The 12,380-nt window shown below is 46.2% G+C and overlaps 4 protein-coding genes across 6 annotated transcripts; all 4 read left to right on the top strand.

Annotated features, from left to right (window-relative positions):
* The first annotated feature begins 291 nt into the window (after window positions 1-291).
* LOC117641323 (serine protease Hayan-like) lies at window positions 292-3,550 on the top strand. Of its 3 annotated transcripts, none has more exons than XM_034378543.1 (9): window positions 292-574; window positions 945-1,048; window positions 1,180-1,381; window positions 1,714-1,862; window positions 1,937-2,049; window positions 2,140-2,298; window positions 2,408-2,517; window positions 2,597-2,757; window positions 3,135-3,550. In XM_034378543.1, exons 1-9 carry the CDS (start codon window positions 433-435, stop codon window positions 3,309-3,311), a joined length of 1,317 nt encoding a protein of 438 aa, XP_034234434.1. In that variant the 5' UTR covers window positions 292-432; the 3' UTR covers window positions 3,312-3,550. The 3 variants fall into 3 exon arrangements, with proteins under 3 accessions (XP_034234434.1, XP_034234435.1, XP_034234437.1); XM_034378546.1 differs by lacking the exon at window positions 292-574 and adding an exon at window positions 625-850; XM_034378544.1 differs by lacking the exon at window positions 2,140-2,298 and having other exon boundaries at window positions 293-574.
* A 310-nt stretch (window positions 3,551-3,860) lies between these two features.
* Window positions 3,861-7,367, top strand: LOC117641322 (protein Hook homolog 3). The gene is made up of 5 exons (XM_034378542.1): window positions 3,861-4,015; window positions 4,434-5,210; window positions 5,303-5,686; window positions 5,769-6,173; window positions 6,266-7,367. Exons 2-5 carry the CDS (start codon window positions 4,470-4,472, stop codon window positions 6,902-6,904), a joined length of 2,169 nt encoding a protein of 722 aa, XP_034234433.1. The 5' UTR covers window positions 3,861-4,015; window positions 4,434-4,469; the 3' UTR covers window positions 6,905-7,367.
* Window positions 7,368-7,465: 98 nt separating this feature from the next.
* On the top strand, window positions 7,466-10,681 carry LOC117641328 (ADP-ribosylation factor-like protein 6). The gene is made up of 3 exons (XM_034378553.1): window positions 7,466-7,721; window positions 7,822-8,025; window positions 9,626-10,681. The coding sequence occupies exons 2-3, from the start codon at window positions 7,848-7,850 to the stop codon at window positions 10,051-10,053; spliced, it is 606 nt and encodes a 201-aa protein (XP_034234444.1). The 5' UTR covers window positions 7,466-7,721; window positions 7,822-7,847; the 3' UTR covers window positions 10,054-10,681.
* A 228-nt stretch (window positions 10,682-10,909) lies between these two features.
* Window positions 10,910-12,271, top strand: LOC117641326 (deoxynucleotidyltransferase terminal-interacting protein 2-like). Its single transcript, XM_034378549.1, has 5 exons — window positions 10,910-11,136; window positions 11,225-11,279; window positions 11,361-11,640; window positions 11,723-11,887; window positions 11,969-12,271. The coding sequence occupies exons 1-5, from the start codon at window positions 11,061-11,063 to the stop codon at window positions 12,173-12,175; spliced, it is 783 nt and encodes a 260-aa protein (XP_034234440.1). The 5' UTR covers window positions 10,910-11,060; the 3' UTR covers window positions 12,176-12,271.
* Window positions 12,272-12,380: the final 109 nt, after the last annotated feature.

Here is a 12,380-nt window from a genome sequence, read left to right as displayed (position 1 = left end):
GGTACGTCTTGGAACTTGAAATTCAGAACCACATGGCTGGAGGTTAGCAGAAAGTGCAGTACAGTAGCACAAGCGAGAGTGGAGGTGCACTCCGCAACGCTTCGCGCTGCTTCGCGCTGCTTCGCGCTTCGCACGGCGCCTTGGGACTCGCAGTCACTTATCCCTCTCCTCTTCGGCCGTTCGAACTCGTCCAGCTAACCGAAGCCGAGCCGAAGTCGGTGGAGCCGAGACCGAGCCGGCGAGGAAAACTGCGAATGTGCGTCACGGAGGCAAAGCCGGCAAAGGCGAGGCAAAAGCCAGAAAGGCGGTCGCGGCCGCCGGAGAAGGACCTGCAGGACGACTACGAGTGGAGTGGCAGTCGGCAGCCTGGCCCGGCCGCACTCGGCTCCACTCACTTCGCCTGCGCCTTCGCCGCCCACAAGTGCACCGGCCATGCTGGCGGCCATGCTGGCGGCCATGCAGGCGCAGAGGCTCCCGTTGGCGGCCCTGGCCCTCTGCGTGTTGCTGCCGCGGCCCGCCCAGGCCGCGGCCGCGAGCGCCGGCCTCCGCTTCCCCAAGGAGCAGCTCACGTCGAGTAAGTGCATCGCGTTCATCGGGTTACACGTTGTGTGGGAGTTTGAACTCAGGACGCGGCGTTTTGTGCAAGCCCCGACAACGAACGCCGCGATCCACCGGATTCTCTTCGCCGGGCGGCGGCACTCTGTCCAGAGGACAGCCTGAGAAAGCGCTTTGAAGCGGTGCCAGGGGACCTTGTCCCACACGAGCACGTTCGTGTGTGTACGTTGTTATTGCCGCTTTCGTCGGTGTGCTGTGTGCTGCGGACAGGGACGCATCGTCGATGCCGGGGCAGGTTTGTTGACTTTTCAACAGCCGGCCTGCAAGGGGTGGTAAAACACATACCGTCACCAACTCGCAGACACTGACGCCATGTTTTCGAATCGCAGCGGAGCCATGCTTCCACCAGGGGCGCAACGCGACGGGCCAGTGCCGCATGCTGACGACCTGCCCCAGCGCTCTGCGCGAGCTCAGGAACAACATGTATCCCCAGGTACAGTACTGGGCTGATTGGACTCGTCTCGCACCCTCGACGCGGTCCTGGCCGCTCCCGGGCGGCCTCGGGGGCGATCCCCACCTCACTCGGACGTCATCGCCATAAAAGTGACCATTTTGTTGCTGCAGCTGTGCGGCTTCGTCGGCCGCCAGCCCAACGTGTGCTGCCCCGAGGAGGACGCCGACAACCGCGTCATGGCGACGCCCCGACCGGGCGGCGTCGAGCCCGTCGAGCCCGTCACCTGCAAGCAGAGCCTGCAGCAACTGCAGCAGCAGAAGCAGCAGTGGGACTCCAACCGCCGGTACCGCCCCGGCGACATCGCCAGGCAAAGTGAGTAGAGTACCGAGGCCGGCTGGGCTGGGCCTTCCCCTTGGCCTTCCCCGCCCGCCGCGCCTCTGCCGCCACGGCCGCGTGGCCTTGGCGGCCTTCGACTGACACTGACGGGGACAGGGACTGCCTCGACAAAGTTAATAGCGGCGGTGACGTCACGGCGACATGGATTGGAGGAAGGTGATAATTGGCGATAATAAGCACCTCGCCGCCGAATCTCGATCCAAACGGACAAGTAATTGCTCCGTGAAACTAGGTGCCGCTAACGGGGCGCGAACCCGCGGCCGCCCGCTCGCGCCCGCTCGCGCTGACCACTCGCTTGTCTGCCGCAGAGTGCCGCGAGTACGTGCAGTACGTGTGCCAGGAGGAGCCCTCGGCCGCCCTCATGCTGGGCGGCACCGACGTCACGGACCGCTGCCACTACCGCGTCGAGCTCATCTCCGGGGGCAAGCAGGTGGACCCCATGGAGTTCCCGCACATGGTGAGAGGCGAGGGGTGCGTCGAGTCACAGCCTATCCGAGAGGACGTGAAATGCAAACACACTTCTCCCGACAGGTGCTGCTCGGCTACGGCGCCAGGAAACAGATCGACTACGCGTGCGGCGGCACCCTCATCTCCCCCAACTTCGTCCTCACGGCGGCGCACTGCCAGATCTCGCGGTCCAGCGGGTGAGCATGGCGGTCGCCGGCAGTCGCCGTCCTCGAGTCAATGTTGAGGTGACTTGCTCGCACTCACGTGCTGCTGTTGCTGTCCGGCAGGCTGGCGGTGCGGTGGGCGTTGCTGGGGGCGCTGAACCGCACGGCCGCGCCCCACCCCAACGCCTCGCCGCAGCTCCTGGAGGTGGCGGAGATCATCACGCACCCCAACTACCGCAGCAGCCTGCGCTACCACGACATCGCCCTGCTCCGGCTGCAGCGGTGAGCGGCGCAGTGCGGCGCAGTGCGGCGCACCGACTTTCCACCTCAAACTCGCGGCGCGCGGTGGCGCGTTCTAACGGGACTGGTGCTTGCTTTGCTTGCTTTGCAGGCCGGCGGTCATCAACGACTACGTGCGGCCTGCGTGCCTGCACACGGACTCCGACGGCGACCCCACGGGGCTGAACGCCATCGCCACGGGCTGGGGCGCCACCGGACCCTGTAAGGCCCACGTCGTCCCGCCGCTATCCGCGCGCTCAAACGCCACACTGACGTTTGCTGAATCGTTTGTTGGTTGCAGCGGAGGACCAGAGCGAGCACCTGCTCAAGGTGAACCTCGCCGTGATCCCCACGGACCACTGCCGCAGCGCCATCAACGTGACGGCGGACAGCAAGCTGAGTCGCGGCATCATCGACTCGCAGCTCTGCGCCGGAGGAGCGTCGCCCAAAGACACCTGCCCGGTAATCCCCTCAATTCGCCTACACTGCGAATCAGCCGATCGGAATTCGGTTTTCCCGTTCCAAGAAGTAGATGGCTGCACCCATGCGGTGCATTGATAAATGCCTCTCGCTGGAGAGTGCCGCTCTATGGCAGTCTGCCGAGTGACGCAGCTGCCTGCAGCGCTTCGTCGCTCTGTCCCTCTCGTACCCTTGCGGCACGGCCTTGCGGGATGTCTAACACGAGTTCGAGAGACACAGAGCGACCAAGTCGCCGGTTGTACAAGTTGTACAGTGCAAGGAACGCCACAGCGCGTCTCTGGGGCTTCCCTCCGGACTCCAGGCGCCAGGCGGGAACCTTACAGCGAGATTGAACCGTTGGCGTGTTCGTCTGTTCGCAGGGAGACTCTGGCGGCCCCCTGCAGGTCCCCACCAACGTGGACCCCTACTGCCAGTACAGGGTGGTCGGGCTGGTGTCCTTCGGCCCTCCCTGCGGCATCGGCCTGCCCGGCGTCTACACCAGGGTGGCCACCTACGTGCATTGGATAGAGAGCGTGGTGTGGCCTCAAGAAGACTGAGAGCAGAAAACCATCGATTAATTTATTACTTAATGTTTAATGATTGTTTTGAGTTGTCGAGCGTACGAGCAAGAACAAATAGAGTGAAGAAAACGACTATATAGGTGGTTGTGCCACTTTTTGTGTTGAGGCGGCAAGAGAAGAACAACATAGAAACAAACCCGAAGCAAACGAAGGATGGCTTGTATTACCGACAACAAAAAACAAAACAACGCAATAATAGTCTTCTTTTGAAATCACCTTTGCAAAATTAACTATCAAAGCCAAACCTTCCCGGTGAAAGCCCAAACTCAAATAAGAGCCCGCCAAAACTTATCCCAGGCTTCTACGAACCTACCAACATGCACGTGTCAAAAGAAGTAAAGAAACTCACTAAATCAGAACTAGAACTTGACTTAACTGTCGCTAACACCACCACGCCACTCCAAAACTGCGTAAATAAATCACACATAGAAAATGCGTGCGGACCTCGCACCAAATGACAGGCACAAACAGAACCTTCAGTTTCGTGCTGGTGCGTTGGCCAGGTGATGATGCATCGTACTTTCCCTCCCCTCCCCCTCCTCCCCCCTCCACCTCGACCTCTCTACTTATCTATTTTGTTTTATCCAAAGGAGTGTTTAGATATGTGTTTAGTTGTTTTCATTTGAAAAGGAAAAAAATTTCCATCACTTGGAGACTGGATCTATCTGTTTACAACTTGGGTGAGCTATTTTAAAACATGGATTAGTAAACCTTATGATCTACGCAACATCGTACGAGAACTTAAGTACGACCATAACCTCCTGGGGCAAACTTTATCTTAACCTTATGTCTTTCCCTTCCTTCCTGAAAAATTATGCCTCCTTGGTATGATTTTATTATTTTACTTGTAAGCTTTTCCTTGATATTCACACAAATTTCACCTTTCTAATTATTTGGTTTGATGCATGACAGATGCACCAGTGTATGTCACTACTCACCACCCCTCACATTTTCTGTATTATCTCTTTTCTAATGTTGGAAACGGAAGTTTTTCCACTTTAAATCCATAGTTGGATATACTTACACTTCACATTGTTCAATCACATTGGTGTTAATGTCAGAAAATGGTTAACCTGGAATATTTTACGTGCATTTCAGGTTATGCCTTGGAATTTCTGATCAAAGGAAGACGAAATGGAGCTGTGTCAGAGTTTATTGACGTGGCTTCACACTTTAAACTTATCTGCACTCCACTCTACACCTCAAGAAACTAGCGATGGGGTTGCTGTTGCTCAAGCGCTGAACCAAATAGCTCCAGAATGGTTCTCGAACTCATGGCTTGCTAAAATAAAAACTGATGTCGGGGACAATTGGAGACTGAAAGTTAGCAACTTAAAGAAAATAGTGGAAAAAATTGTTGATTTGTACCAAGAAGGCTTTAATCAAACCCTCCCAGACAGCGTCAAGCCAGATGTTAATCGCATTGGCGAATACTGTGATGAGGGAGAATTGGGAAAATTATTGCAGCTAGTTTTAGGATGTGCAGTAAACTGCAACCAAAAGCAAGATTATATCACTGCTATTATGGCAATGGAAGAAGATGTCCAGCAAGTTATTATGCAGAGTATTCAAGCATTAGAAGGCAATGTTGGAAGTGCAACAGCCAGCTTAGCACCTAGTTTGGACCCTGATGGTCCTCAGTTAACAAGAGTTCTTGCTGAACTTGAGCAGGCTGTGGAAGCAAGAGATGAACTTGCCAGAAGGTGCCAAGAGCTTGACCTTCAGGCAAGTTTACTGCAAGAAGAAAAAGCCAGCATTCTCCAAGAAAATCGCCGTGTTCAAGAACGTCTTCGCCAATTGGAAGCTGAGGAAGCTAATATTGGAAGTGGGAATCGTCTTCAAGAGCTCAGAAAGCAACTTGATTCTGTTAAAGAGGTATTTTATTCTTTTTAGTTGCTTTTCTGAGATTTTTCTATATTTTTCTTGCCTTGATGTGTCAATATTTAATTATTTTCCACCATTTGTAGGAACTGTACAAGGTAGAAACTGCAAGAGATGATTATCGTGCTAAAGTGGAGCACCAGGATCGCGAACTTCAAGATTTGAGGATGAGAACTGATGAGCTTCAGCGCAAGGCAGAAGAGGCACAACACCTCAAGGACGAAGTTGATATTTTACGTGAGACTGCAGATCGAGTTGGTCAATATGAGGCAACAATTGCAAGCTACAAAAAGAAACTTGATGAAGCCAGTGATATGAAAAGGCAGCTGAAACTTCTAGAGGACAAAAATTTAGAACTAGTTCAGCAAAACTTGCAACTGGAGGATGATGTGAAGAAATCTGGAACCTGGAGGCCTCAACTGGAACAATACAAGAAACAAGTTGCTGAATTGCACTCTCAATTGGCTGAGGTAAGTTGTGCTAAAATATAATTAATTTCTTAAAGATGTTTTTAATTGACTTTCATTGCTCATCAATTTTGTTTTGAAACAGGAAACAAAACGAGCTGACCGAGTAGCATTTGAAAGTAGAAAGGCTGCAGAAAAATTGACTGCTGCTCAAAGAGAAAAGGAAAGACTTATCCTGGAGCGTGATACATTGAGAGAGAACAATGAGGAACTGAAGTGTCTGCAGATGCAAGCTCAACCCACAACAGTTTCACCTGGTGCTCATTCTGCTGAAGATGACATGTCTGAAGGGATGATTCCCCCTGATGTAAGACAGCGGCTAATGCGTCTTGAACATGAGAACAAATTGTTGAAACTCAACCAACGTGGCCCAGAGGAAGAGAAAGTAGCCATTGTTCAAGCCCTCCTAGATGATACCAACCAACGCAATGAAATGCTTACTGCTGAAAACAGAAGAATGAATCAACGTATGATTGAGCTAGAGAGTCAGGTAAGTTGATACATCATTTATGTAGAAATGAAAACTTTTAAGACTCGTCTTGAAACTTTGGTTTGAACTCGTCTTGTATTTTGCCCATGTAGGTTAGTGAATTAATGGAGAAGCATGCGGAAGGGGGAGCAGACCTCAAGAGTCATGTTCATGAACTAAGAGTACAACTGAAGCAAGCTCAAGATGAAAAAGATCGTCGAAACAACCAAATGGAACAGAAAGAAGTTGCATTAGAGGAAAGCCGACACACCTTCCAGGAGAGTTTAAAGAAGAGCCGTCAAGAAATTTTATCTCTTGAGGAAACATTAAAACGTAAAGATGTTGAGTATCAAAATCTAGAAGAACAATTAAAGCGTAAAGATCAAGAAAAGCAGGCGATTGAAGAAAAATATAAGAGGTGTATGGAGAAAGCTAAAACTGTCATTAATAGTCTGGAGCCTAAAAAGGTACTTCCCAACATGGATGTTAATGTTCTTTGTAGCCAGTTAAGTGAAAAAGATCAAATGATTGAAGAACTGCAAAGGAACAAAGAAAAGTGTAAACAAGAAATAGAGTTGGAGGGCCGGCTTATGAGCTCTGCTCTTCACACTCTCGGGCTCAGTCGCCATAGAGAAGCTGTAGATCAACATTTAGCTGCGCTTAATTCTGGTCAAGGTCAGTCATTTTTAGCTCGTCAGCGCCAACCCACTAATCGGAGGCGAACAACTCCTCATAATTACAATTCTAAGTAGAAAGGTGATATGGTGAGACAAATACATCTCTATGTTTTATTAATTATGTTATTTTACCCTGTGACTTGATGAGTAATCTTTTTAACTTGTTATCTTGATTTAGACTTAATCAATGTGGGTGTAACAGCATTATTGTTATTATTTCTATATGTGTAAGTTGCAGTCCTATTATTACATTTGTATTGTGTGTGCATGTACAATGCCATGGTGATTTTTAAAAGTGAATTTATATTGTTATTCTGTGGTTTTTTATCTTGTAACATGTAACAGTGTAGGAATTTCAAATTGTAAACAGATATCAATTTTCAATTCTACACAGGCTTTAGGTGAGTTGTGTGGTAATTATGTATGTTGTATTTTATTTTAGGAGCTTAGATTGTTATTTCCTATTCAATGCTATGATTGAGATTATTTTGTTGAAGATTCACTGAAATATATATTTTCAAAAGCATCAAACCAAAAACTGACTCTTTGATTCTTCAACTAGCCATCAGAAACAATAAGTAAAAAAGCAACAAATTGGATGTCACCTGTAGCAAGATCAATTCCATAAGAGGGGAAGTTCCAGTAAGGGATGTTAATTTCTCATATCTGATTGGAAACATGAGACAAATTTTTCATCACCTTTGAAACAGCTGAAGGTCTAAAAAGTAAACAGTTCCCACGAGCAGACGCTCCGGGTGCTATTTCTGTTGAATAATTTCTTGAAAAGCATGTGCAGCTCTAATCTTTTTAAGATTTCATGATAAAAATTCCAATTTCTGAGAAGTAAGAGGCCTGCTTAAGTTATCTTGCACTTCAGTTATTTCACTCCAAGGTAATGAAGGTTATTGCAGTATTTTTCCCCTACTTTTCGAATTATATCACAATGACTAATTTGATTTTCAAATTTTAATTCAACTTTATGCTTCTTTCAGTTCATGATTCTCTGAATTTGATCTTAATGGGTCTATTGGACAAGCTTGTGACCCTTTTTGGTTTACGCAAACAAGAAGTAAAAGTATTGGTCGTGGGATTGAACAACAGTGGCAAAACTACTGTTCTAAATCATTTCAAAGCTGAAGATGACAAGTCTACAGAGATCGTTCCTACAGTTGGCTTCAACATCGAGAAATTCAAAAGTATGTAGATTTTCAATAATTTGTTTACAACACAAAAGAAGGTTTTGTAAAGTTGCAAACGAATCGTTTCCATCTTGTTTTGAAGCGCATACACCTATGATTAAGTGCCCAAACTATTCTGGTTTTGCTCAGGATGAATGGAATAAGGTCAAATTAAAGATATCTAAGTGGGAAAAATGTTTCAATCAGACATCATATTTTTTTCATAATGGATTTAGGCATGTCTATCCCTACTATCATACATATGACATATTTGTAAAACATAGGTGGTTGGGTCAGACTCTAGAGCAGGTATTGAAAGCTACTTTTTATTCCATAATGGATGAGAATTGGGTTGAAAGGGATATTCTTAATGGATCCATAACTGTTAATGGGTCTCTGACATCAAAGGATTATGTAATATCAAAGCTAGGAGACAAAGTGCAACATGGAATGCATCGGCATGAGCTACCTGTAAGCGATCTAAAAGTTGATATTCTGCATAAAGATTCGCATATCATTGTAATAAATAAACCTCCTAGCATACCAATACACCCAACTGGTAGATATCAGCACAATACCCTTCTGTTCCTTTTGGCCCGAGAATACCAGATGCTAGATTTACATGTTTTTCATAGACTAGACATGGGAACAAGTGGTGTTATGATCTTTGCAAGAAACAAGTCAGCAGCTGCTTATTTTGCCTCTCAAATGAAGCACAGAGAGGCATCTAAAATCTATGTTGCAAGGGTGGCAGGTAAATTTCCAGAAGAAAGAGTAACTTTTGATGGAGCTCTTACTCCTATTGACTTAAGAACTCGAATCATGAAGGTTAGTGGTGAGGGGAAGCTTTCTAAATCAACCTTTCAACGGTTGAGCTACAACACTCAATCGAACACAAGTGTTGTCCTATGTAAGCCTTTGACGGGTCGCACTCATCAGCTGCGAGTCCATTTGCAGTACCTGGGTTTTCCCATCCACAATGATCCACTTTATAACAACCCAATGTATGGTCCAGAAAGAGGAAAGGGAAGTCACCAGGTTCGCTCTTCTGCAGAAATTATAAAGGCTTGGGAATCAGAGAGGACACGATGGAACTGTAAAGAAGATGTGAGACCAGGAGAAATAGTCTATGAGCCTTGGAACGTATTAGCAAAGGGACCTATTGTTGACCCTTCAAAAGCTGTGATTGACAGTAATTGTGAGGTGTGCCCTTTGCATTTGATTATAAATATGAAAGACTTTGGGTTTCACCTCCATGCTTTAGAATACAGTGGAAATGATTGGTGTTTCTCTTCACCAATGCCTGAGTGGGCTCATCCTGATTGGAAACCAGACATATAAAAGTGATTTTATGTTTTTTTTTTTTGTAACTTGTTAAAATGATGTTAGTTTTTCTCATGCATAATTATTTGTTATAAAAATTCTACTTATTGCAATAAATATATTTTTCAATGTGAAGTGCCTTTTATGTTTGTTATTGCACCATTTTAAATCATTTTACAAACGCACATTGACGGCACACCAACAGTGTCATTCCAGTTTGAAAGTCAGACTTTTGCCTGTGGTTTGCATTACGGAAAGTAATTCTCCAAGTAAAGTGAAAATGGCCCTGTTGCAGACCAAAATGTCGGCTTCACTGCGCTGGACATGTCCGGTCAGGGCCGCTACCGCGACCTGTGGGAGTTCTACTACAAAGACTGCCAGGGCATCATCTTCGTGGTGGACTCGAGCGACCGGCTGAGGCTGGCCGTGGTGCGCCACGAGCTGGACCTGCTGCTGCAGCATCCGGACGTGGCGGGGCGCGCGCTGCCCATCCTCTTCCTGGCCAACAAGATGGACCAGCGCGACGCCCTGTCGTCCGTCAAGATCGCGGCCGGGCTGGGGCTGGACCGCATCCTGGACAAGCCGTGGCACATCTGCGCCTCCAACGCCGTGACGGGCGAGGGGCTGGAGGAGGGCGTCACGTGGTTCACCCAGCAGGTCCGCCAGGTCGGCCAGCCGGGCAACCGGCCCAGCCGAGGAGGGCCTCTGGCCGCCGCCAAGTAGATAGTCACTCTGTCACTCAGTGGCGTGCGCACAAATTTTGAAAGGGAGGGGTCAGGCCATGCTTTTTGCCTACTTACAGGGGGAAAGTGACGCAATTTGCCTACCTTCCTGGCGGCTTCTAGTGGCCAATGGGGGGGGGGAGCATGACCCCCCCCCTCCCGCGCACGCCACTGCTGTCACTCCGTCCGTTTTCTTTCTATTTTTTTGAACTTTTTTATTTTTAATTTTTGACACATTGTTTCACGTTCGACTTTATTTTGTGTTTTTGAGTGCACAGACTGACGTTTCTTTTGCAATTTTGAATAATATGTTATGTGATATTGTTCTCACATTTGTCTGAATACCATTAGTATATTCTTGACGTTTCCATCTTACTCTTTATGCACCTCACTATGTAATTTGTGATTGGACTATTGATCTCACAGACTCCGTCCTTTTAAAGAAACCTGTGGTGGTACTATTTATTTTCTAGTCCTTGTACCAAGATGATGTGATACTTTTTCTAAAAAAAAAATACTGTCATGTAACTACACATTTTTGTGTAATAAAATGTATTTCAGAAGTGGAGTAACTGAAAGTTACTGAATGTCCGATCTGTTCCAATTCTTCATCAATAGGACTGTTGACTGTTTTCAGTGATTGTACCCAGTGTACTTGTATGCGTGATAATACAGGTCTAGTCGATTAAAAGTACGATTCTAGTCTCATAAAAGTGCTTCCTTCTCTCGGTATTCTGGCCTTCCCCCTGCGCAAATAGCTAAATACGAGAAGTATTTTGAATCATACAGTGCTTGGCGGGTAAATAAAGCAGAAAGCTATCCTGTGAATAGACGAAGGGAATATCTATGGAAAATCGACCAGTCAAAACTCCCGTAAACATAACCTTACAGTTTCGTGTCCATGTGTTGTTGTGACTCGGAGAAGTATTTGCAAGGACGAGCCAGTTTCTAAATCTTTAGCTGTACCAAATACACTCGGTGATACCACTTGCATGAGTATCGGTCAACATGTCATTCTTTGTTGACGTCAAAGGTCAAATTGATCCTAGTAACATTAGATCTAGTGATGATGAGAGTGACGATGGTAAGGAATGTTGTATCTGCTTGTGAAACAAATTTATGTTACTGTGGAATTTATTATTTTAATATTTATTCACTTTTGAAACTTGCAGATTTCACATTTATTCCTATGCCACAGAAATATAAGCCAGCCACTGTCACTTCAAGGTCTCAGCCATCTGTCAGAGCTTTTAAACTAGTTGTATCAAATTATTGTTTCATTCCTCACTATTGTTTTCTTTTTTTCAGGTCCTCAAAGGATAAAGAATATGACTTAGATGACACATACTTAGACTTTGGAGAATTGCCATCTAAAACGTTACAATCTCAGCCATCCAAAAATTTACAATTGCGCAGTGATTCGCCCAAAGTATCTACTTGTCAAGAATTACAATCTTGTGAAATGGTCAGGCGTCTTGCTGATCCAGATAAAGCATTGGAAAAAAGTGTCCTGCAGCCAGGTCTCGAAAAACTACATTCACTTCCATCATATGATGAAGGACGCCGTCTAATTGCAAGAAAGCGAAAGGTACATGATTTTATGTTCCCAAGCTACATACAACCATTTTGAAAGAATCAACTGTTGGCATGTACATCTTTCTCTATTACAGGAGGAAAGAGCAAAATCAACTGGCAAAAACTGGTATAACATGAAAGCTCCTGAACTTACAGAAGAAATGAAAAATGATCTAGAAATCCTCAAAATGCGTTCCTCTCTGGATCCTAAACATTTCTACAAGAAAAATGACTTCAAGACACTCCCTAAATATTTCCAGGTTGGAACTTGATTGTCATAGTTTTAGCAGAGTTTTGCTTTATTTTCACTTGCAAGAGTTATTGATAAATGTTTCTTTTAGGTTGGGCGTATTGTTGAGTCTGCTGCTGACTTCTATCACAGCCGCATTCCAAAGAAGGATCGCAAGAAGACTCTTGTTGATGAACTCCTGGCTGATGCTGAATTCCAGAAGTCCACCAAGAAGCGCTATGCAGAGATAATAGCAGACCAGAAGAAGACGCACTACAAAGCACACAGACAAGCAAAGCGACTGAAAAAGAAACATTAAATTAACATTTAATTAAAAATTTTGCCTAAACAATATTTTTCGCTTTATCAAATTTATAATAGTGTAAGAATAAATAAAAAAAACATCCTTCTATAACTCTGTTGCCTGTTTATTTGTCCTGTACCTTTGGAAGTGAGTTTGAAACTCAATTTAGTTGTTCTAAACACAGACAGGCAAGAGAGTCTGATGCAAATGACTCCGGCGG

This window comes from Thrips palmi, unplaced genomic scaffold (assembly GCF_012932325.1).
Source record: "Thrips palmi isolate BJ-2018 unplaced genomic scaffold, TpBJ-2018v1 HiC_scaffold_15, whole genome shotgun sequence".
Classification (NCBI taxonomy): domain Eukaryota; kingdom Metazoa; phylum Arthropoda; class Insecta; order Thysanoptera; family Thripidae; genus Thrips; species Thrips palmi.
Note: the sequence above shows the minus strand (reverse complement) of the source record. Positions and strands in the feature narration are given on the sequence as shown.

What these genes read in the sequence shown, in the direction of transcription:
- LOC117641323 (XM_034378543.1), top strand. Translation starts at nt 433, where the DNA reads ATGCTGGCGGCCATGCTGGCGGCCATGCAGGCGCAGAGGCTCCCGTTG. An exon ending in GGAACAACATGTATCCCCAG is followed by an intron (nt 1,049 to 1,179) that starts GTACAGTACTGG and finishes TTGTTGCTGCAG; the next exon opens with CTGTGCGGCTTCGTCGGCCG. An exon ending in CAGATCTCGCGGTCCAGCGG is followed by an intron (nt 2,050 to 2,139) that starts GTGAGCATGGCG and finishes GCTGTCCGGCAG; the next exon opens with GCTGGCGGTGCGGTGGGCGT.
- LOC117641322 (XM_034378542.1), top strand. Translation starts at nt 4,470, where the DNA reads ATGGAGCTGTGTCAGAGTTTATTGACGTGGCTTCACACTTTAAACTTA. An exon ending in AACTTGATTCTGTTAAAGAG is followed by an intron (nt 5,211 to 5,302) that starts GTATTTTATTCT and finishes CACCATTTGTAG; the next exon opens with GAACTGTACAAGGTAGAAAC. An exon ending in TGATTGAGCTAGAGAGTCAG is followed by an intron (nt 6,174 to 6,265) that starts GTAAGTTGATAC and finishes TTGCCCATGTAG; the next exon opens with GTTAGTGAATTAATGGAGAA.
- LOC117641328 (XM_034378553.1), top strand. Translation starts at nt 7,848, where the DNA reads ATGGGTCTATTGGACAAGCTTGTGACCCTTTTTGGTTTACGCAAACAA. An exon ending in CAACATCGAGAAATTCAAAA is followed by an intron (nt 8,026 to 9,625) that starts GTATGTAGATTT and finishes GCCCTGTTGCAG; the next exon opens with ACCAAAATGTCGGCTTCACT.
- LOC117641326 (XM_034378549.1), top strand. Translation starts at nt 11,061, where the DNA reads ATGTCATTCTTTGTTGACGTCAAAGGTCAAATTGATCCTAGTAACATT. An exon ending in TGATGATGAGAGTGACGATG is followed by an intron (nt 11,137 to 11,224) that starts GTAAGGAATGTT and finishes TGAAACTTGCAG; the next exon opens with ATTTCACATTTATTCCTATG. An exon ending in TAATTGCAAGAAAGCGAAAG is followed by an intron (nt 11,641 to 11,722) that starts GTACATGATTTT and finishes TCTCTATTACAG; the next exon opens with GAGGAAAGAGCAAAATCAAC.